Here is a 20,979-nt window from a genome sequence, read left to right as displayed (position 1 = left end):
ATTAAAATTAAAGGTAAGCTGTGGAACTTTTAACCAATAAGAGATGATAGATAAAGCATGTTTTATGACTGGATCCAAGTTTTGTTTGCGTGTAAGCAACACATTCACAATACTGATTTCATGCTGTTCTCCTGATCCAACATTTAGTGATGTGTAGAATTTGTGCCAGAAAATGCTGGAAAGTGAAGCAAATGTGCCCAAAACCGCAGTTCCTCAAATGACCACTTGAAGCTCTCCTGTTGAAATATTTATTAATGGTGGAACCCAACCTAGCTGTCTGCTAATCTGACCCAGTCAACTACACCCACGTGGAAAGCGTTTGTGGGGTTGGTGTGCTCTCTTAGAGCTCGGTTAAGAAGCTCGATCATCCAGGAGGCGCTCAGACTAAAGCTGCCACTTCACCACACAGAAAAGAAGTCGATTCAGGTGGTTTGTGACCAGGATGCCTCCCGGGCACCCCCTAAAGGCCCATGTATGCTCAACATGCATCAAGTTGCGCTTGGTTAGTTTTTGTGGCGATCGCATCAATTTTCACAACCATTTTATTGACACAGATTTACAGATTGCAACAGTATTGAAAAGATGAGACATTCTGGAATAAATAAACATTCAGTGATTTCTTTATTTACGATTTTGACCGAACCAGCGCTAATGTGGAGGTTCTGTCTGAATCGCCACGCCTATCATTTAGGAAAATACTGCGGCGAGTACCGAGTCGTGGCAAAGCCATTATTCGCAGACACGACGACCAACACGTCGACCAACACGTCGAGGATTAATTAGCCATCAGTCACGGATGGATGCATGGATTGAGGCTATGCTACTCCCATTCAGTGTATGCACCTTGCTAACAAAGGTTGCTATCATTAGCCAATAACCTCTGGATCCAGAAAGCCAAACTTCAAAACAGGACTTCACAAACCAGTGGGTATCACCACAGAAGCTAAACCTAGCATATGTAGCTTTTTTTAGCGAGCAAAGGCGGATGTTAAAAATGTAAATTCACCAGGCCTCCCTAACAGACAAAGTACATTCATGATGAGTGAGACATAAAATCATCAACGTAAAACTGTGTTTAGAACAAAACTCCACACGGCACCTTTAAAAAAAAATGATTCAGCTTTAAACGTGGAATGTTTGGGGATTTCTTTGTTTTTTTAAATCCACCACACCACAAGTAATGAATGAAAGCAAATCCACCCATGCCAATCCAGTTCATTCCTCCTCCTTTTAAGGTCTGCTAAAGGGGAATTCTGCTGAATTTCAGCACTCACATTACAGCCTCACACATTTAACACGTGATGTGAATTCAGAATTCGAGTGGACTTCCCCTTTATGATATCTGCTACACTAGTGTTTCTCCCGTAATACACTACAGAAATATCCAGAGACATATGTATATATATAAAAACATTATCATCATCAGTAGTACTTAGAGTAGAGTAATAGTAGTAGAGTAACAAGTAAGAAGAAGGAACATTATTGTACTTATATCATCATCTTCATCAGTGGTTATTAGGGACTTCAGGCTCATCCTTTGGTGGAACCCGGCAGACTGGGAGAGGAGTTAACGCCAGAATCAGCCGTGTGTGTATGTGTGTGTGTGTGTGTGTGTGTGTGTGTGAGACAGTGTGATTTAAAGTAATATTCAGGTGCATGAATCAGCTGTTGGCGTGTGAATTGTTTAACCTGGATAAACTCTCTGTAGCTCTGTCCTCTGATATTTACAGTAAAAATGTACCTGCGCCCGCGTCTATGTGGCGGTTCGTGGGTTCGGCAATAGTTTTGGGACTTTTGTGTGAAATTGCTTCTTTTGTTTATTGATGTATTGTGCTATCCACGCATGAAATCAGCATCTCTGACCAAAAGATAAATACGAGGCCACGGCGCAGACCCGTCCTCCCTTAGGTGACTTAGAAATGTGTTAAACGTGGTAAGTGTTGCACCAAAAGAGATGTTATATCTCTCGTTTTGAGGCAGATTTGAAGCAGGCCAGCTACCGGTTTCAGGGCACTGATCTGCCGTTTCCACGAATTTAAATTTCCACGAGTCTGCACTCGGACAGTATTTATCTTCTGGTCTGCAACATAATGTGTGTACAGCAAAATGTGAACCAGTTTCACACAACTCAGTTAGAAAGAAGGTACAGTGTTTACCTTGGATCACCGAGTTTGCGCCTTTTTACAAAAAGCAACCACCTCCGTGACACAAGACGACAGAGGAAAAAAAACAGTGGATTGTTTTGTACCTTTTTCTGTCTCCCAACACTTTTACCGTCATCTTCCTGATTTCTCCCTGTCCCCTAACCCTCCCCTACCCCCCATTGGATCTAATGGAGTGACACCTAGGTGGCGCTCTCCCCGGCTCCAGAAGAGGCCCCGCTGGGCTTGGGCTCGGGCTGGTCGGAGTGAGCTGTCTGCGGGGAGGAAGGGTTAAGCGTGTCCCCTCTCTCGCCTCGCTCCTGGAGGTTGCGCTGGTTCCTGGCGGCCTCCGTGAGCATCTGCATCCGGCGCTCCTGGTACTCCTCCAGGCCTCGCCAGAGCTCGGCACGCTCCCGTTCTCGCTTCAGCTCCCTGGAGAGGCGGCGGAGAAAGGAAAGTAGTTAAGTTTAAAGGGCAGAAATTAGAAAGTGGTACCGGGCCTCAACTCTCACGGCCCAGTACCAAACGACTCGGGGGTTGGGGACCGTTGATTTATATCGGACTGTCATCCCTGACTCTAATTTCAGCTTCTATTAAAATGCTAATTCTTACAGATATGTAATTCTAGATCTAGTTCGTGAATAACAGGGTCCAAATTTTCTATCCTAAGCTAAACTTAGATAAATTCATCCAGTCTTTACTTCATCACTTAACAAATAAAACGTGTCTTTTCATTAAGAGATGATCAAACTGCTGAACTATCCCTGTAGATTTTATTTTCCTCTGGTATCTACTATCTTGAGGTTGAGGCTGGAATTATGATGTGATCCGTGTCCAAAAGATGACCTAAGCGATACATACTTACAACGTGAAATACAATGTGACAGATAATGGAAGAAACGCCGCCTAAAAAATGACTTAGTTCTTAGTTTCTTCCTCTTGTTGTCACCGTCGTATCCAGTGACACAAAGACACGCACAAAAGCAGTGAGTCACACTCACTTCTGTTTCTCCACTTTGTAGGAGGCAGTGAGGTCATCAAAGAGTTTGCTGTTCATCTCCATGAAGGTCTTCAGCACGTTGTAAATCAGAGACACGATGGTCCTGGAGAAACACAGATGGGTCATCAAATGCTTCAATGATGGTGAGAATATGAAAAAAGTCATTTGGTGTGTACCTAAAAATTTAAATGAATAGTGAAACGTAACAGGAGCTTGTATAGTAATATGGCAGTATAGTATCAGGGTCTGAATACTGTGTGTGATAAAGACAAGAATAAAAGGACTTCTGTTATGGCTAACTTAAGGGTTCCTACCAACAATTATTTTCATTATTCAACTAATTTGTAGCCTAAAATATGACAAAAGATCTTCCCAAATGAACTCGCCACTAACAGACTAAACTCATAGACTGAATATAAAAGATGGAAACCAGCCCCTGCCTACTTTAAGCTGGAAAGCTTTGGCCTGAGTATTTTACATGTTGCCATCTTGGGGGTTTGTAACTGAATATTACGAATGAGGAGCAGATCTCAGTGAGAAACGGAGGGTTATGCACGCTCGTGGCGTATCATCGTATGAGCCACACGGCTGCAGACTCCTTTTTGACTCTAATGGGACCATAAATTGAAAGTGAACATCAGGCTGTATTCATAAGGACTTGAAGCTAACGACTAAGCCTGTGAACCCATCATGACCCTTTTCACCCTCTGACTGGACAAGTTGTGATATTTGCTCGTAACAGAGGTTAAGCTCTAAACAAAAAGTTACGATGGGAGTGGTTATGCGTGCCACTGACTGGTTCCAGTGCTCCTTGGAGACTCTGTAGAGGGTAGCGAACACCAGTGGAAGGATGACTTGACAGTTTTCCTCAATCAGACTGAGGATGTATTCATTGTTCCAGAAGTAAAGAGCCCGCTCCGCTACCTAAAACACACACACACACACACACACACACACACACACACACACACACACACACACACACACACACACACACACACACACGGGCACAAAGAAGAGTTGATTTTCTTTCATCAGAGTTGTGCAACATTCTTTTTATTAAACTGATTCGTCTAAGAAGTAACTGATTTTCCAGCCTAATACCTGGAGGTAATCAGATTACTATAATCACATTTGTTTTAATCCTGTCTACACCCAAAGCGGTTTTAATCTGTGAGTGACTTCTGTGGTTATTGTTTCCACTTCTGCGTTATTTTAGCACCTGGAAGTGAGGACTGGAGATGCAGGCTGCTATCTGCTTGAAGAGCGGCTCCTGAATCCGCATGAACTGAGATGGCTCTATCACATCCAGGATCTCCTCGATCTCCCCCAGGAACATCACCTAAGTGCGTGCACATTTTTTAAAATGCAGATACAGAGAGATAGGGAAGGATGAGTTAAATCGACACAGTTGCAGCGATGCAACAGTTGAGGAGAAAGAAACATCAACAGCTTTTTCGTCGTCATCGGTCTCACCTCTTTCTGCGTGCAGGTTTTAGGCCAGTACTTGAGCAGCCCTCTGATGATCTGCAGAGCAAATATGAGCACATGTTAAGAGAAATAAACACTGAAGCCATTAGCTCAGCAGGGTAGCTGGCTGACATCCATCTCTACCATCTCCAATGAGTCATTTCCATGCTCTGGCTTTTGCATTAAGAATAATGTCTTTAAGTTTTCACTGACTCTCAGCTGGCTGCATGGGTAACATTAACCATGCTGCTTAAAACTCCTACTTGCTATCTGTCTAAAGTCTAGGATCATGCGGTTATTTTGGTTATTATTAAAAAGGCAAAAAAAAAAAAAAGAGAAAGATTTTTTTAAAACATTTTAAACTGGTTTCTTCGGGGAGTAAAACTAAAAAGGCGTGCAGCTAAATGTTCAGAATAATTTTGAATTTCCTGTAAAGTGTGAACAGAAGCATATCTAAACCAAAATAATGAAGTTGTGGGCCCCAAAATCAAATCAGAAAAAGATCAAATGACTTAGTTTCAGGAAATTCACAACATATGGCTGCCCCTCGCTGAGAGTTTTTCTTTCCCACTGTCGCCAAGTGTTTGCTCATAGGGGCTCATCTGATTGTTAGAGTTTCCTCTGTATTATTCAACCCAGTATCAGCAAAACGTGTAATAGACACACCGGTCCACCGTGTCCATGCTTTGCCTCTCCAAAATGTGAAATAGACATGCACGCATGTTGCAGCACCAGCAGGGGGAGATAATATCTTTAAAGCCAAGAAATCAAAAAACATATAGAGTATATTTCAGGGTTCTTAATAGTCAAAAATGATTAAGTTAATATGTGTTTACATGTAAATGTGTCAATAATGTCAGTTTAAAGCTTTCGCATGATTATTATATTGTTTGCAACTTTCATTGTTTGCAACTTACTGCAACTTCTGCGTGTTTTTTCCCTTCGCGTTTTGGAGAGGAAAAGCGTGACATGGACACACTTTGTGGTGATATCAGGTCGTATTTTTGCCGGTCTTTACTTTGCAATTAAGAACGCTTTCAGGCGACTTTGTTTTGATGGTTTATAAATGAAATTCAATTCGTCCAATAACTTTTTGTGAGTTTATCTCTACAGTTGTCTTTCCTCACTTCACAAATAGTCAGATGACCCACTGTTTACCTTAAAGAAATGATTCATACAGCTTTAAAGCGTCTATGATTATTCACATGCATTATTTTCTCCCATATTTTCAGTTCTTAGGAAAAAACTGAAAATCTTTATAAAACGTGTTGGAATAAGTACAGCGAATGAAGAAGCAGTCTTACATATTCAGTGACTGTGGCATCTTTCTCCATAAACTGCACCACACAGTAGGCCAGCTGTAACGACAGAGAACACGGGGTTACGCACACACAAACTGTCACACTCACACCTACGCACTCTCTCTCTCTCTGGCGCTGTCAACGAGACAATGGGGAATTTAGCACTTATCCCTCAGGATTACACACTGCTAAAGATCGGAAAGACAAGTTTTCCAAATGTGCGCGAGTGCGCGTACGTGTGAGTGTGTGTCTGCAGCTACATCAGCTTTTGTCTCCTCTTATATTAGCGGCAATCATTTCCTATTATTCTGATATTGTGTGTGCATTTGTGTGTTTGCATATGTGTGTTCTGCGGTTGCCCCCTCCGCCCAGGCCGGTTGCCGTGGCGAGTGGGCACCGTGGCGACGGAGACTGTGTGTACGTGTGTTTACTTCGGAAGGAGTGATGTCACACACGCAAAGTCCCTTAAGGGCAATGTGAGATAGAGGTTAGACCTCTTGTCTCTCCCCCTCCGTCTATCCTTTGACTGGTTCCCAGTATTACACTAGTGGTTCATTTTATCTTCATAAGTTAGAGCCGAAGTGACTCAATTAAAAGTTTTTTGGGATTATACTGTCATATTATTGATGATGTTTTTAGATCTTTTTGTAGGACAGTTTTCTTCTTTGTTGTTCCTTCCTTTGCCACCTTGTTGAACTGCAGCATCATTGTCTGCCTCACTGTCTGAGCTTTCATCTCTTACAGATTTTTCTGTCTAATCTCCCTTTTTCTCCATACTGGCTATCTTTCTTGTTCATCTTCTTCTCTCCCTTCATCCAAGACTTTCCTATTGCTGCACCCGTGGCACAACATGTTTACAAAAATACAGTGTAAGAGGGAGTGGCGGCTAAAAAAGGAAGTGTTGAAAGCTGGAATATAAAGAAAGCAGGAGAAAAGAAGAGGATTAAAATAAAGTGGGCAAACTATTTAAAGCATTAGTGAGGCGTTTGAGAAACTTGGGGTAAATATGACATTGGATTCTGCTGTCGAGTCAAGGTTTGCGGTTGCATGAGGTCATTGTTAGGCAGGGATTATGTAGTAGACTTCTGTGGACCTTTGTAAAGATTTTACTGATATTGATTTGTCAGGGTGACAGGTCAAATTAAGCTCTATTTTTGGAGCTGAAGTCAGCTCTACTTGATAATGGAAATGCAAGGCAAGCCCTGCTTGCCCAAAAAAACCGAGCAAAAGACATGAATTAAAACCCAAGTGAGTGCTATCTCTGTCCTTGCATCTCAAACAATCTGTTCCATAAGCTTCTCTCATTGCCTGTTTGCACCATCTTTTAAATTACTGTCATCTTCTGGCCACAGTTGGCTAGTGTCTCTAAAAGCAGCTCTGCTTGCCCCTGGTTCCATTGAAATCTGTCTATTTCATGCGCATGCCTGTGTCCAGTTAGCAATGACTGGAACATGTCAAGCTAAGAGGCCTAAAACTTTTTCTGGTTGCACATGTGAGAATTAACTTATAGCATATCAGTTTTTTGCTCTTTAAATACAGTATTGGAATACAAATATTACAGCTAAATAAAGCCTATGACCAAATCATCTTTGTAGTGTCTCTATACTGTTTCCACACTTTGGAATTAAAGAAAATAAAAATACTGAAATCAGAGGAATGAGACCGTCCAAGAAGGTTGGTTCATAAAAATAAAGTTATTACTATCAAATAATGATAGACTTCAGTCACTTCAGTACATCTCACACTTCAGTATCCACAGTAACTGCTCAAAGCCTAACTATATGCTTAAGAAATGAAAATATGTATATTTTTAAAATCTGAGCTGCAAACAGTAGTCCATGGACCTGCAGCCGAAAATAACAGCCATAAATCGCTAAGGAACACACTTTTTAATTACACTGGTGACACAGTTAATGACTGGTAATGGTTAAGGGGTTAGGAGAGCAGAGAACTCCATTTGTGTTCATGAATAATTTTGCCAGTGCACAAGTGAATAATAAAAAAGCCCCCGTACTGCATCCCTTGCTTCCCCATTTTATAATCAGATTCCGATCATAAACACTTGCCACCCTGGAAGTTCCTGTTCCTGTATATGAGTTTATATCTACTGCTGAAACACAATCCATTGTTGTTTTAAGAAGCTTGCAGCAGCCAAATAAGAGAAAAATTGTTTAGCAATGTTGTGTTTAATTTATGTTGAAGCAAATATATCTGCATTTAATGAAACATGTTTGTGTGAGACGATGTGGACATGTTACTGATGTTACTTGTGTTATTTTCATCAGACAGCCAAAGTCGTGAAGCTCAGTTTAAGCTGTGATTTTAAACTGGCCGTAGGTGTGAATGTGAGAGTGTGATTATCTGTCTGTGCTAGCCACACGATGGGCTGGTGACCTCCAGAGTGTAACCTGCTTCCACTCCCTATGATAGTTTCGAGAGACTCCAGCCCAGCCCCCTGTAACCCTAAGTGAGAGAAGCTGTTAGGAAAATGGATGGCTGAATAGATGATTAGCTTTACTGAACCCACACTGGGGCCACATACTCTAAGTCAGTGATATCAATACATTCAAATGTATTTCAGTGCTCATCTTCTAAGATGTTTAAACAGTTTGCTGTGATATCATATTTTGATACCGGCATCCAGAACTAGGTCAGTCCTGAACAGCCACACCTACTGAGTACAAAACTGCCATCCACAAGACCCTGCTTCTCCCGTGACCCTGTCAAACCGAGTGTGTGTGAGTGTGTGAATAATTTATGTGTGTGAACCACAGGGAGAGGAGAGATGGGGAGAAATGTAGGGCACAGTGATGCTGAGACCCAGAATACACACAGACACACATTTTGTGGGGAACAAACTGTATCTTCTGCATAAGCAAACAAAGTATGGCACAAATAAAATGCACAGGCGTGCACAAACACAATAGACTGGCAGCCATCTGTGTCACCAAGTATTATAATAACCCAGACACACATACTCGTACACAAACACCAAAAAAAATCAAAGGCACTCACACACGAATGTAACTCAGATGTGAGTGCGTCTCTCAGCGGCACTATCTGTGACTCAACCCTGCCTCCTAGTGGTACATTTGACACATTGCTAAAATGTCTAAGTATTACCAGGAACAATTTTAGACACATTAAGCTCACTTACTTCTTCTTGGGTTCATACATATATTCAAGCCAGATGTTTGTTTAGATGTTTTTAAGTGCAGGAGACCAATCAGACAATGGTCATGGTGACAGGTAGAGTTTAGGATAGCCGATTAAAGTGTCTGTCAAGAATAAAAGCAACAAGCTTGCTTCTACCTGGAGATCTTTTTCTATAGATTTAGTTTACAAAGACATGAATATAAAACTGTGCAAAAGTCTTGAGCTACCCTTCATTTTTTATATGTTATTTTATTCAAACCAGTTGAAACACAAATAGAAAGAAATACAGTATATCAGGCAAAAACAGAGTTTGTGCAATTCTAAAAAGTTTAAAAGTTAATTTTTGGTATGACCACCTTGATTGTTAAACACTTACTTGTGAGGTAAGCTTTCTTGTAATAATTTCTTTAAGTAGTCTTAAGGAATAATTCTCCAGTTTTCCTGAAGGGGACTGAAAGATCTGTTCTGTTCTCTGTCAAGATGATCTCACACTGCTCTATGTTGATGTCTGGGCTCTGGGGAGGCCAATCCACGACTGACGCTGCTTCACTACTCATAACATTAGTCGTCTCCATCCTTTTCTCTCCCCACACGCCACTGCCATTCCTGTTCATAGCCTGGTCACTTCCCGGATCGACTACTGCAACTCTCTTCTTTTTGGTCTTAGTCAAAAATCTCTCCATAAGCTTCAACGTGACCTGAACTCTGCTGCCCATATTATCACCAGGACCCCTTCTATGCACCACATCACCCGTGTTCTGCAGCAGCTTCATTGGCTTCCGGTTAAATACCGCATCAATTTCAAGATACTTTTGTATACATTCAAGGCTATCCATCATCTCTCGCCTTCATACCTCTCTGACCTGGTTCAGATCACCATTCCCGCTCGGTGTCTCTCTTTCCATCCCTTCCCCTCGGCTACCTACCACGGGGCGCAGGGCTTTCTGTCGCTCTGCCCCCCGCCTTTGGAACTCCCTTCCTCCTGAGATGAGAAACATCGCTTCCCTTTCTCTTTTTAAGGCCAGACTCAAAACTCACCTGTTCACAAAAGCCTATTCCACATAAGCTTTTCCATCCTGCTATTTTAATTTATTTTATTTAATTGCTCCATGTTTTATCCTTATAAATTTGTAAATTGTTATGTTTGTTGTTGTTGTTGCTTGTCTCTATTCTGCTGTGTACAGTGTCCTTGAATGTTTTGAAAGGTGCTTTATTAAATAAAATGTATTATTACTGTGTTTTTTCTGTCCAAGTAGGTTTTTTCACTGCATGGGGAGTTTGTTTGAGATCACTGTCAGGCTGAATAATTAAGTCTTTTTCAATCACCCACTTTCCAGATGGCATTGCATGGTGCCTCTAAATCTGACAGAACTTTTCTATGTTCATAATTTGATCAGTTTTGACAAGTTTTCCAATACTCCTGACTTAAATGCAGCCCCAAACCACGACAGAGCCTCCATCATGTTTTACAGATAGCTATATCTCTCAGGTCCTGTGCGAGGTCTTTATTTTTTTGCTAATTTTATCTTAAGACATGAATTTTATACACTGCTCATCTACTATAAATAGTTTTCAGGCCTGCCACTTCTTCTTTTCCCCACGACTTACCCACTTCCTCAATTTTTCCCAAGATATACTCTTCGGGAATCACCTCGATGGTGAAAAAATGCTATTTTTTGCATGTCAAACTGGGTTATCTGTGTGAGTTTTCATAGATTCAGCTCAAGAAATGGGAGCAAATTATGTGTTTTACGAAAGGCTGCTAGTACCAGAATCAGAGTACTTTATTAATCCCAGAGGAAATGATGTGGTCACATTTGCTCCAAGACAGTAAGAACAGTAACTAACTAAACTAAATTAATTAATACAATATATTAAGAAGTTACAAAATATAACAAAATAGCTCTAATTATAAATATCCCAGTATATTACAGTAACAAAGTATCTAAAGAATCCTCTAAAATGGACTGAAACTGAGTGAAGGCAGGTATTTTTGCTTGAAAATGTAACAAATACAAGCAAAATACACATAAGGACACAGGAAAGTACGGCTGCAAGGAACATCAGTCATTCAAACACATACTCTCCTCTTCATTCGGATGTAATTAGGGCATCAAACGACATCAAAAAATGTGACTGCATTCGTGGTGATAAATAGGTGTCGAAAACTGTTTCCCATGGTACATAAAATCAAAAGAAGCTGACGACAGGGCCGAGCTTTGTTAAAGAGTCTAACGTTAAAGCACAAATAGGATAGTCACCGACCTGCGCGTGGAAGATGGAAAGGGACTTTGCCGTGTGTAGCGGGATGAGGACCCGAACCAGGAACTGCTTATGTTCAGACTTCAGCGGCAGGGCGAAGCCGTTTATGATGCTGGAACAGAGGAGATGAGAAGGCAGTTAAAAGTGACCGTTGTTTCTCGGGGGTATGTGGGGTTTTTTTTATGACAAAAAGCACATGTACGCCTTTTACTTAAGTCATCCTGTTTAAAAATCAGCACCACGACCCTCCAACTTTAAGGCCACCTGTCCAAAAACATCCCGGTCACCTGTTACCAAACGCGATCTTCTAACGAACACGTTTCAATCAATGAATGGTGCGAATGGTAATATTTATTTACACCACAGCATCATGTGTTGCTTCAAAAAAGAAAAAACCCTCCTCTGAGTCACACATGTGTACGCCTGTGCATTCATCTGTGCTCTCAGACTCTATTTTCGTACTGTGTCCGTTTCCGAGTGACTGGACGAGCGCGTGGTCTGCTCTGTTCACAGCTGCACCGGCTGCCCACAGAGAGAAAAGTATGAGCAGCAGAAGAGTGGGAACTAAACTTGGAAAGTGCGACGCTCATTTAGCTGTAAAACGAGCCGCCCGTCAGTTTTTTTCACGGGCGATTCATGTGTTTGTCTGCATCAGTCCGTCCGTCTGTCTTCATTTCTAATAGCGCTGTTGTCAGTTTAACAGAGGAGTCCTTCAGTAATATCTCCCTCCTGCTGTTCCTCTAATCTGTCTCTCTGCTTCCTTTCTGAACGCCTCCCCGTCTCCTCTATCTATGCACCGCATCCTCTCTCACCCATCTCTCTCCCGCACTCTCCATGTGTGGGAGGAGCTATAAATACCTCTGTTACCACCAACATGAATACAAACCTCTCTCTCCTCTCCTGCTCCCTCCTTCCTCCACTTCTGACTCACTGTTCACTCACTCGTCCCCTCTCCGGCTCCATCTATCCCTCCATTCCTCCTTTTTCCCTCACCTTGGACTCGTCCTCTCCCTCGCCTTCCTTGAGCCGCCACTTGTTTCCGAGATCGCCTCACTATTGTTAAGAGCTGAAAAGTTACTGTTGGTCTCTTATGGCAGGAAAAAAAACACTCTCAGTCTGGATACATCCTTCTTTTTAACTCCTAAGTATAACATCAGACAAGGAAAGACAAACACACAGGGCAGAGGCTAGACTCCATTAGCCGAAATTCCCTTGAGAGGGATTAATATTTATTGTTTCTGATACTGATTTGTTTGCGTTCTTATTGCTTATTACTTCTTTGGGTTGTTGTCTTAGTCTTTCCATTTCTAAATTATCATTAGCACATCTGTTTATCTGCTCTGGCTACAGACTTAAAACACGGATGCAGCTTCACAGCGAGGCTTCACTATCCGACATCAAGAAGCTGATGTCAATCAGAATCAGAATCAGAATCAGAATACTTTTTTGATCCCTGGGGGAAATTATTTTTTGTTACAGTGCTCCATTTTAAACCAACATTAAGACAAGACAGACAATACACTAACTAAGAATAGTACAATATATACATATATATACATACATACATACATAAGTCACTCATAAATAAATAGTTGGAAAAGAAACATGTGTAGTTGTAGCAGCAAACAGTGTGTTAAGTGGATGCGTTGTACAGGGAGATGGCCACAGGCAGGAATGATTTCCTGTGTCGTTCAGTGGTGCTTTTCGGTAATCTCAGTCTCTCACTGAACGTGCTCCTGTGACTGACCAGCATGTCATGGAGTGGGTGGGAGGTGTTATCCAACATTGTCTTTATCTTGGACAGCATCCGCCTCTCCGACACCACCTTGAGGGAGTCCAGCTCCATCCCCACAACATTGCTGGCCTTACGGATTAGTTTATTAAGTCTGTTGGCACCTGCGACCCTCAGCCTGCTCCCCCAGCATGCAACAGCATAGAGCAGGGGTGCTCAATACGTCGATCGCGATCGACCAGTCGATCGCAAAGGTAGTATTGGTAGATCGCATGGCATTAAAAAAATAGATGCCAGCCTATCATCCATCCCGTCACTTGATTGATACAGGGAAGCCAGTCAGATGACAGCAGATTTTTTCTGACGCTTAGGTCGCTGCGCATGCGCAAACAGCGGCGCGAAGTGTAGTAAAACTGACAAGCTAGTCAGCGAGTTAACTCCAATTTTTAGCTCTCGGTTTTTTCTCTTAAACCTGGCCGTCAGCAGCTACTGTCCGGACTATGCATCCCTGGCTGATTCAATTCAGTGCAAGTCATCAGAGTAAACTCAGGTAATGACAAAAAATTTACATAGTTAATTGTGTTGTGAAATATTGGATATTGCGGTTATGCATGTATATACATTGTAGATATAAAGAATCCTCAATATATTTATAAATAAGTATATGTTTTGGATTTTTATAGTGGGTAGATCATTTTGACTTGGTCATTTTATAAGTAGCTCACATGCGGAAAAAGTGTGAGCACCCCTGGCATAGAGGATCGCACTGGCCACAACAGACTCATAGAAAATCCTCAGCATTTTCTGGCAGATGTTGAAGGACCTCAGTCGCCTCAAAAAATAGAGACGACTCTGGCCCTTCCTGTAAAGTGCTGTGGTGTTTTTAGCCCAGTCCAGTTTATTGTCAATGTGTACTCCAAGGTATTTATAGTCCTCCACAATGTCAACACTGACCCCCTGGATTGAAACAGGGGTCAAGTGTTTCCTGGTCTTCCTGAAGTCCACGATCAGTTCCTTGGTTTTTGCCACGTTGAGCTGCAGATGATTCTGCTCACACCACGTGACAAAGGAGTCGACCACAGCCCGGTACTCTGTCTCATCATCCCTGCTGATGCATCCAACCACCGCAGAGTCATCAGAAAACTTCTGAAGATGGCAGGTCTCTGTGCAGTGGCTGAAGTCTGTGGTGTAGAGGGTGAAGAGGAAGGGGGAGAGGACAGTCCCCTGTGGTGCCCCTGTGTTGCTGATCACCTTGTCAGACACACACTGTGGGAGACGTACATATTGTGGTCTTCCTGTCAGGTAATCAACAATCCAGGACACCAGAGAAGCATCCACCTGCATCGCTGCTAACTTATCACCCAGGAGGGTCGGCCTGATGGTGTTGAAAGCACTGGAAAAGTCAAAAAACATGACCCTCACAGTGCTCGCCGGCTGGTCCAGATGGGTGTAGACACGATTGAGCAGGTAGATGATGGCGTCCTCAGTTCCGAGACGAGGCTGATAAGCGAACTGAAGGGGATCCAGGTGTGGTCTTACTATGGGTCGCAGCTGGTCCAGGATGAGCCTTTCCAGGGTCTTCATGATGTGGGAGGTCAATGCCACGGGCCTGTAATCCTGGGGGCCATGTGCATCTTTTACTCCCTGTCTGTGACTTTAAACTTGTGCCTTTGTGGGTTTCTCTGCCTTAGACTTACTAGAGTGCCCTTGTTAGCATAACAAGACCATTAGGCTACCGCTATATAGCCTGCTAAAAAGCTAGGTTGTTATGTAGCTTTAGATTATATGTCAGCATCAAACCAGAACATCAGTAGCATTGCAACTCATCAGCTCACAGGTTACTTCACAACAGTTTGAGTGAAGACTCATTATGCGATGACTGTTTGCAAGGATGCTGTTCTTTTGCACTGTAGACAGATGGGCGCCTTGCCATCACATTAGCTCATCTGTACTTTAGCCGGATGAGCTAAAAACATTAAGCTAACTTAATTCAGACTTTTCTCTGGAGTCTGTTCTGTTTTAAAATGGCTTTCATGGCTACAGAAGAGGATTATGGTCAGAATTCCCCCAAATATTTTTTTCAGTGGCCCTAATCCTCATCAGTGCAAAATTGATATAATGCTAAGTACTCATCTAAGCTACTAAGCATCTAAGCTAATCTACTGGAAGCAGTACATCTACTTAAATCCAGAACTATTTTTGTGTCTCCTGCAGATAACAAATTTAGGGTTTTTTTGAGTGAAAGCAATATGACTGGAAATGTTTATTTGTTGCTAGCCAACAATACTAACAGTAGCTCTTTCTTTGGTGCTAATTCTAAAGTTACAACCCCTTCAGCTAATTAACAACAGAGCAATAAATAGATGTATGCAAATAAATAAAACAGCTAGAACTAATATCTGCAAATATGTAAACATGTGGATAAAATATTATTACTATATTATTGCTATTATTATTATTATTGTACACTGAACAGTCTTACAGGAGCTGGTATAAAGGACCTCCAGAGGTACTCAGTCTTGCACCTTGGTGCAATCAGTCTTTGACAGAAGGTGCTACTGTGCTATTACTCTATAACTACCAGCGCATGGAGTGGGTGTTGATCATAACTGATTTGAGAGCATTCTTCTCATGGCCACCTGCTGGACTGTCTCAAGATCAGAACCGACCACTGAGCCGGCTTTCTCGATAAGTTTGTCTACTCTGCCCCTGTCACAGGGGAAAGGTGTCCGCACCAGCAGACCACAGTCCACAGCAAAAACAGAGCACTGGCCACCCCTGTATGACACTTTGTCCAAAAGAGTGGGGAGATGTCGCTTGACCTTAGTCTCCTTAGGAAATAAAGTCTATTGCTAAATATTATTGCTTAGAATATCAAATGTAACCATAACGGGTCCACAGGTGTTGATAAAGAGGCTTTTTTCCCCCATCTTGGACAAAGCCAGGCTATCGCTTTCTCCTTAACCTAGTCTGATATGCTAGGCTAACCACAAGCTCAGCAGCTACCACGAAGACACGGTGTTGATAGTAGTTTTTTATATCTCACAATGACAGCATGCACATTTCACTGATTCGTCCATTCTTGCTCCTGGTTGTTTACATGTGAGGCTCAACATAAGAAACACGTGTTTGTTTATCAGTTTGCCTTTCTTCTTCGCTGCCTCTTCATTTCTGTCTTCCTCATATTTTCCCTCACAAAAGAAGGCAAGAAATTAAACAAACCTGTGAGTCATATTTCGTTTATATCTTTAACCCCCACCTCCTCCCGCTTCTCTCCTTTCTGCACCATCGCCCACCTCACCCCTTTACTCATTCCCCTCCCTTGCTTACTCTCATTTCCCTTGCCGTCACCCTGGGTTGTCTTTACTTGATAAGAAAGAAGGAAAAATAAAAATGCATATTGTTTTATGTGCCGTGCAGATGCAGCAGCGGCTGTGCTTTGTAACCAGTTTTTGGTGCCGGCTGTCTCATAAACAGGAACAGCTGGCAAGTATAGAGTATATGTGTGTGTGTGCAGCACAGCAGCAGCGTATAGTTCAAACGTGTGCTTTTGCAGACAAACCTGCCGAGGATTTCCAACAGTTCCGCAACTCCATTGAAGTGCTCAGTTTCATATATGAACCTGAAGGTCAGAGACAGGACACACACAGGCAAAAGCACTATTAAATCAAGCTACAGCTGATAGTTAAACAACACTAAAAACAGGAATTAGATAAACATTAAATAAACAGTTTTATCTTCCTGTAAAATGACCTGTGCGTGCATGAAAGTTGCTAGTATTCACAAATTTCCTATCAAACCATGTCTGAAGCACACCTCCGTGACATTCACAGTTGAATGTGAAGTTTATACACATTTTAGCTGAAACTACATTCAGCAAAAGGAAAAAATGAAAAGCAAGAAGCGCCTTCACTGAGGCAGCTCACTCTCTGGGCAGTATCACTATTTAAAAGAAAAGTATTGCATTTTGTTTTCTTTGTTCTCTTTTAACATAGTTTTTAACGTACTTTAAAAAGTTTGTAGTGCAGAAAAAAGAAGAGCAAAGTGCAGGCTTGTTAAACCTATTTTAATATTTTCAATTCAATTTTATTTTGTTTTATTTATATCGCACAAAATCACAACAGCAGTCACCTCAAAGCACTTTATATTGTAAGGTAAAGACCCTACAATGATACAGAAACACTGGTGACAGTGGGAATGACAAACTCCCTTTTAACAGGAAGAAGCCTTTGGGACAACCAGCCATCTGCCATGACTAGTTAGGTTTGAGGGACACAAGACAAAAGACATGAAAATACTTCAAATAATTTTGAGTATAATAATGTTTTTGTTATAGTTACATTTTATAATTAAAGATTATTATATTTATACTGTCTTAAAAACCCATCCTGGGGAATCTTGAAAGAAAGGCTCATATAACAGTATCATTCAGTATCAAATGTTACCAACACAAACAAAGGCAGTAGAATTTAAAACATAGTTTTAATGGTAAAAGACATTCTATGAAGTAATTTACTGTTTAGAATGACCACATATCATTTCCTGTATACCTATATGATGCCAGTACAAACAACGGCAATAAGAAACATATTTTTAAATAGCTCTGTAGAGCGTTATTATCGCTTTGACTTTCAGATCAATCGATCGACCTTGAAGGACAGGTCAGAGAGGTCATGTGTGACGTGATGTTTTAAATGTTTCCACAGTACTTTCTATGTGTCGACAATCAACATCACACTTGTAAGAATCATAGTTTCCAAGTCTTACATCTTTTTGTCAATTTTGAACCAATATAATCTTCTATAATCATCTTCACGACTGATTGATCAATCTGTGATTTAGGACACATGTAGGATGAACATTCAGTGAGCTGAACACATTCATGTTGTGTTTGTAGGAGAAAGAATACAACTGATTAAAGATTAAAGCTAGATTTGACCTTTTTGCTACAACACTAGTTACATTAACAGTCCTGTTTTCACTCTTAATAATTTCCTTTATAAACTAGAAGTTCTAGTACAACAAAAATACCAAGCAGACACTACAATGAACTGCTGCAGGATCCAAAAGATCTTTTCGTTTCTTTCTGAATTAACACAGCATGCAAACCCCTGTAAGGGCTTGGCAAAGTAGAGCCAAACCAATAAACCAAGTTTGTTCTTGCAGAAGAGCAATAGCTCCTTTGGAGCTCAGGCTATAACCTCAATTAGAGATACAAAGAGCCAGCATTTGACAAGTATTCTCACAAGGTGCACGCTGGTTTAAGTACTAACTCGGAGGTCATTTTGTGGCTGTAGCATAATTATCATTTATGCAGGATAGATGCACAAAACGTGGTTTCTGAGCCCGCTCCCCTTCCTGCTCATCGTCTTTGACTGTCATGTGATGTTGAATTATTCGTTTTTAAATCATGAGCATGGGTTGGATGGAGGTTTGGTGTAGCTTGTACCTGAGGAAGATGTTGTTGATCTGTTTGCGGATGTAGGCTCGGAGGCCCAGCAGTTTTCCGTAGACGCGGTGCAGGATGGTCTTTAGGTACTCCCTCTCCCTCGGGTCCTCGCTGTCAAACAACTCCAGGAGCTACTCACACACACACACACACACACACACACATTTGCTATGAATGAAAGTCTGTACCTGTGAGTACTGCGCTCTAATTCTGACCTCCTCACTCTTACAATTAGTCTCTCAAACTTCAGCTTCTGGAGAAAAATCAAACATTTGTACCAAATGCAGCAGGATGAATATTACAATAACAGTTAATAACACATTAAACATAAAAAAAGTCAATTTTTAATACATGCACTGAGAGGTCATAGTTGATGAAATTTGAGAAGTACAGCTGCATGTTTAAGAGAAGGGCTTCATTTCTTTACACCTTCAAAGCTTTGGTTTTGCATCTTTCCAGAAGATGAAGAGGAAAGGATTACCTGCAAGACAAACTTCTGGTCCACGTAGCGTTTGGCCATGGAGGGCTGGAAGTCCGGGCTCTCCAGGAAACGCAGAAAGAACTCATACACCAGCTGAAAGAGGAACAAACACCACAACATTACACAACATTTGGCGTGTCTGTGTTTTTATCTTCAGTGGATAGTGTGGCATCCAAAATGTCAAACTATTCTTTCAAAGACACACACGCATTTTGACTCATCTCTTCCTGAAGATGCTGTAAAGTGACTGTACATCATGTCTAAATGTCATCTGGGTAAACATCGAGTCTATGCAGGATTTGTGGGTTTTTTTTGCAGGATTTGCATTTGTTATTGATGCTGGCTAAACTCATAATGTGTTGGCATAAAACTTGAGCCAACATTTAAATGATCTAAATGAGGTAAACACTCAACACAGCATTAAAAGCAATTTAACCCCACTGTGAGAGAATTAACAGTGCTAAAGGCATATTTTGCCTGAACTGTGCTTTTTTTCCCATTACACCTTCATGTTAACTTAGATGAAGTCTTGTAAATCTCCAGCAACACGTGACTGCATGTCACACGGATGTATGGTGTGTACCTGCAGGTGTGGCCAGGAGGCTTCCAGTGTCGGCTCATCTTCCTCAGGGTCAAACTCTGGATTCTCGCTGGGTGGGAGAGTCCTGAAGATATTTACCGAGATCTGGAAAAAAAATCATAAACGCAGGCAAGGAGAAGGAGGTAGTGTGAAGTAGAGAGACAGGAAGTAGAAAAGATGAAAATGCAAAGGGAGGAGGAAGAAGAAAAAGAGATTAGTGAAGAATAAATAATGCATTCTCGCCAATTGTGGATTTAATGGGCAATAATTCAGAGATGAAAGCAGGCGATGAATCGTTTTTAATACTCTATCGCATAATGGACGTGGCAGCCTTGTTACCTTCAGTAATCACCTGCAGTTTGAGGACGTTTGTGTCACTTTAACTCTCGGAAAAGTCGCTGCAACAATGAAACAATTCTCCTTCCGATGGAACGTTTCCAGGAGTAAAGCTGTTGTGTTTGGTGGGTGTCTGTGATAATCTTTTATGTCAACTGACATCTACTTAGCAAGCGTGAAGACGTTTTGGGATGAGGGAAAAACGTCTTTCTGTGGTTTATGTTATCAGTTTCCAAGCAACTTCCACTACCGCTGGTCACACTTGAACATCTGAAGGTTTAACTCACCCTGTCGTTACCTGCTCATTTTAAAGCGCTGTGTGAATCTTGGATAGGCCGAAATCATCTAACCTGTTCATTTTTCCATCTCACTATCTTTAAGATTGTTTGTCTGCTGCAACTTTTCCTACTGTGCATCTCCAAACCTTTGACTATCAAAGAGGTCCAGAACATCAAAGTATCTTAAATTTGCACGTTTCATTTTAAGCTTGATTAAATTACTACTTAAACAGCATAAACACTTTTTATTTGGGTGAGCACACACAGCCGCAATCATTCGGTGCACTGCTCGTTCGACAGCTGTCCAGATGTTGATCATCAACAGAGGGAAAACCATAGATGATGATCGGTAACAGGACTGTTGCTCAGACAGACAGTGTGATAGAAAAAGGTCTGCAAGCAACAACGGTGACCTCAGCTTTGAGAGGATTGTCAAGAAAACTCGACAGAAGAACTTGAGAGATTCATGAGGGGTGGGCTGACACATGAAGAGTGAGCACGCATAGATGTCTTCAGGAAAGCAGAACCAGAGACATCATCAGAAGCGTCTTGTGTGGACTAAAGAGAAAAAGAACTGGACTGCTGCATTACACACTGTATTTTAGTTGGAAATCAGCATCCTAGAGTTTGGAGGAAGAGTGGAGAGGCTCAGAATCCAAGGTGTTAGAAGTCCAGTGTGAAGTTTCCACAGTCTGTGATGATTTGGGCTGTCATGTCATCTGCTGATATTGGTGATGGTGGCGTTTTTGTTTTTTACAAGTCCAAAGTCAACACAGCATCTGCCAGGAGGTTC

The 20,979-nt window shown here is 41.6% G+C and overlaps 1 protein-coding gene and 1 long non-coding RNA gene across 3 annotated transcripts in view; one reads left to right on the top strand and one right to left on the bottom strand.

Moving 5' to 3' along the window:
- Positions 1–918: 918 nt before the first annotated feature.
- ppp2r5b (protein phosphatase 2, regulatory subunit B', beta) overlaps positions 919–20,979 on the bottom strand; it is a 49,843-nt gene continuing 29,782 nt past the window's right edge. The window contains exons 3-13 of one of the 2 annotated variants that reach the window (XM_080903550.1): positions 19,576–19,677; positions 18,993–19,085; positions 18,512–18,642; positions 16,625–16,684; positions 11,334–11,442; positions 5,916–5,969; positions 4,618–4,668; positions 4,364–4,483; positions 3,938–4,065; positions 3,143–3,244; positions 919–2,573 (exon numbers count right to left, since the gene is read on the bottom strand). In XM_080903550.1, coding sequence (XP_080759676.1) covers positions 2,345–2,573; positions 3,143–3,244; positions 3,938–4,065; positions 4,364–4,483; positions 4,618–4,668; positions 5,916–5,969; positions 11,334–11,442; positions 16,625–16,684; positions 18,512–18,642; positions 18,993–19,085; positions 19,576–19,677 — 1,179 coding nt within the window. In that variant the 3' untranslated portion in view covers positions 919–2,344. Of the gene's footprint in view, positions 2,597–3,142; positions 3,245–3,937; positions 4,066–4,363; positions 4,484–4,617; positions 4,669–5,915; positions 5,970–11,333; positions 11,443–16,624; positions 16,685–18,511; positions 18,643–18,992; positions 19,086–19,575; positions 19,678–20,979 lie in introns of both variants that reach the window. The other variant, XM_080903551.1, reaches the window with a different exon arrangement.
- On the top strand, positions 3,150–10,266 carry LOC308410315. The gene is made up of 3 exons (XR_013974154.1): positions 3,150–3,284; positions 4,361–4,487; positions 9,549–10,266. It is a non-coding gene; the product is annotated as an uncharacterized lncRNA (long non-coding RNA).

This window comes from Rhamphochromis sp. 'chilingali' (genome assembly GCF_963969265.1).
Source record: "Rhamphochromis sp. 'chilingali' genome assembly, chromosome: 1".
In the NCBI taxonomy this organism is placed as follows: Eukaryota; Metazoa; Chordata; class Actinopteri; order Cichliformes; family Cichlidae; genus Rhamphochromis; species Rhamphochromis sp. 'chilingali'.
This window is presented reverse-complemented; position numbering and strand designations above follow the sequence as displayed.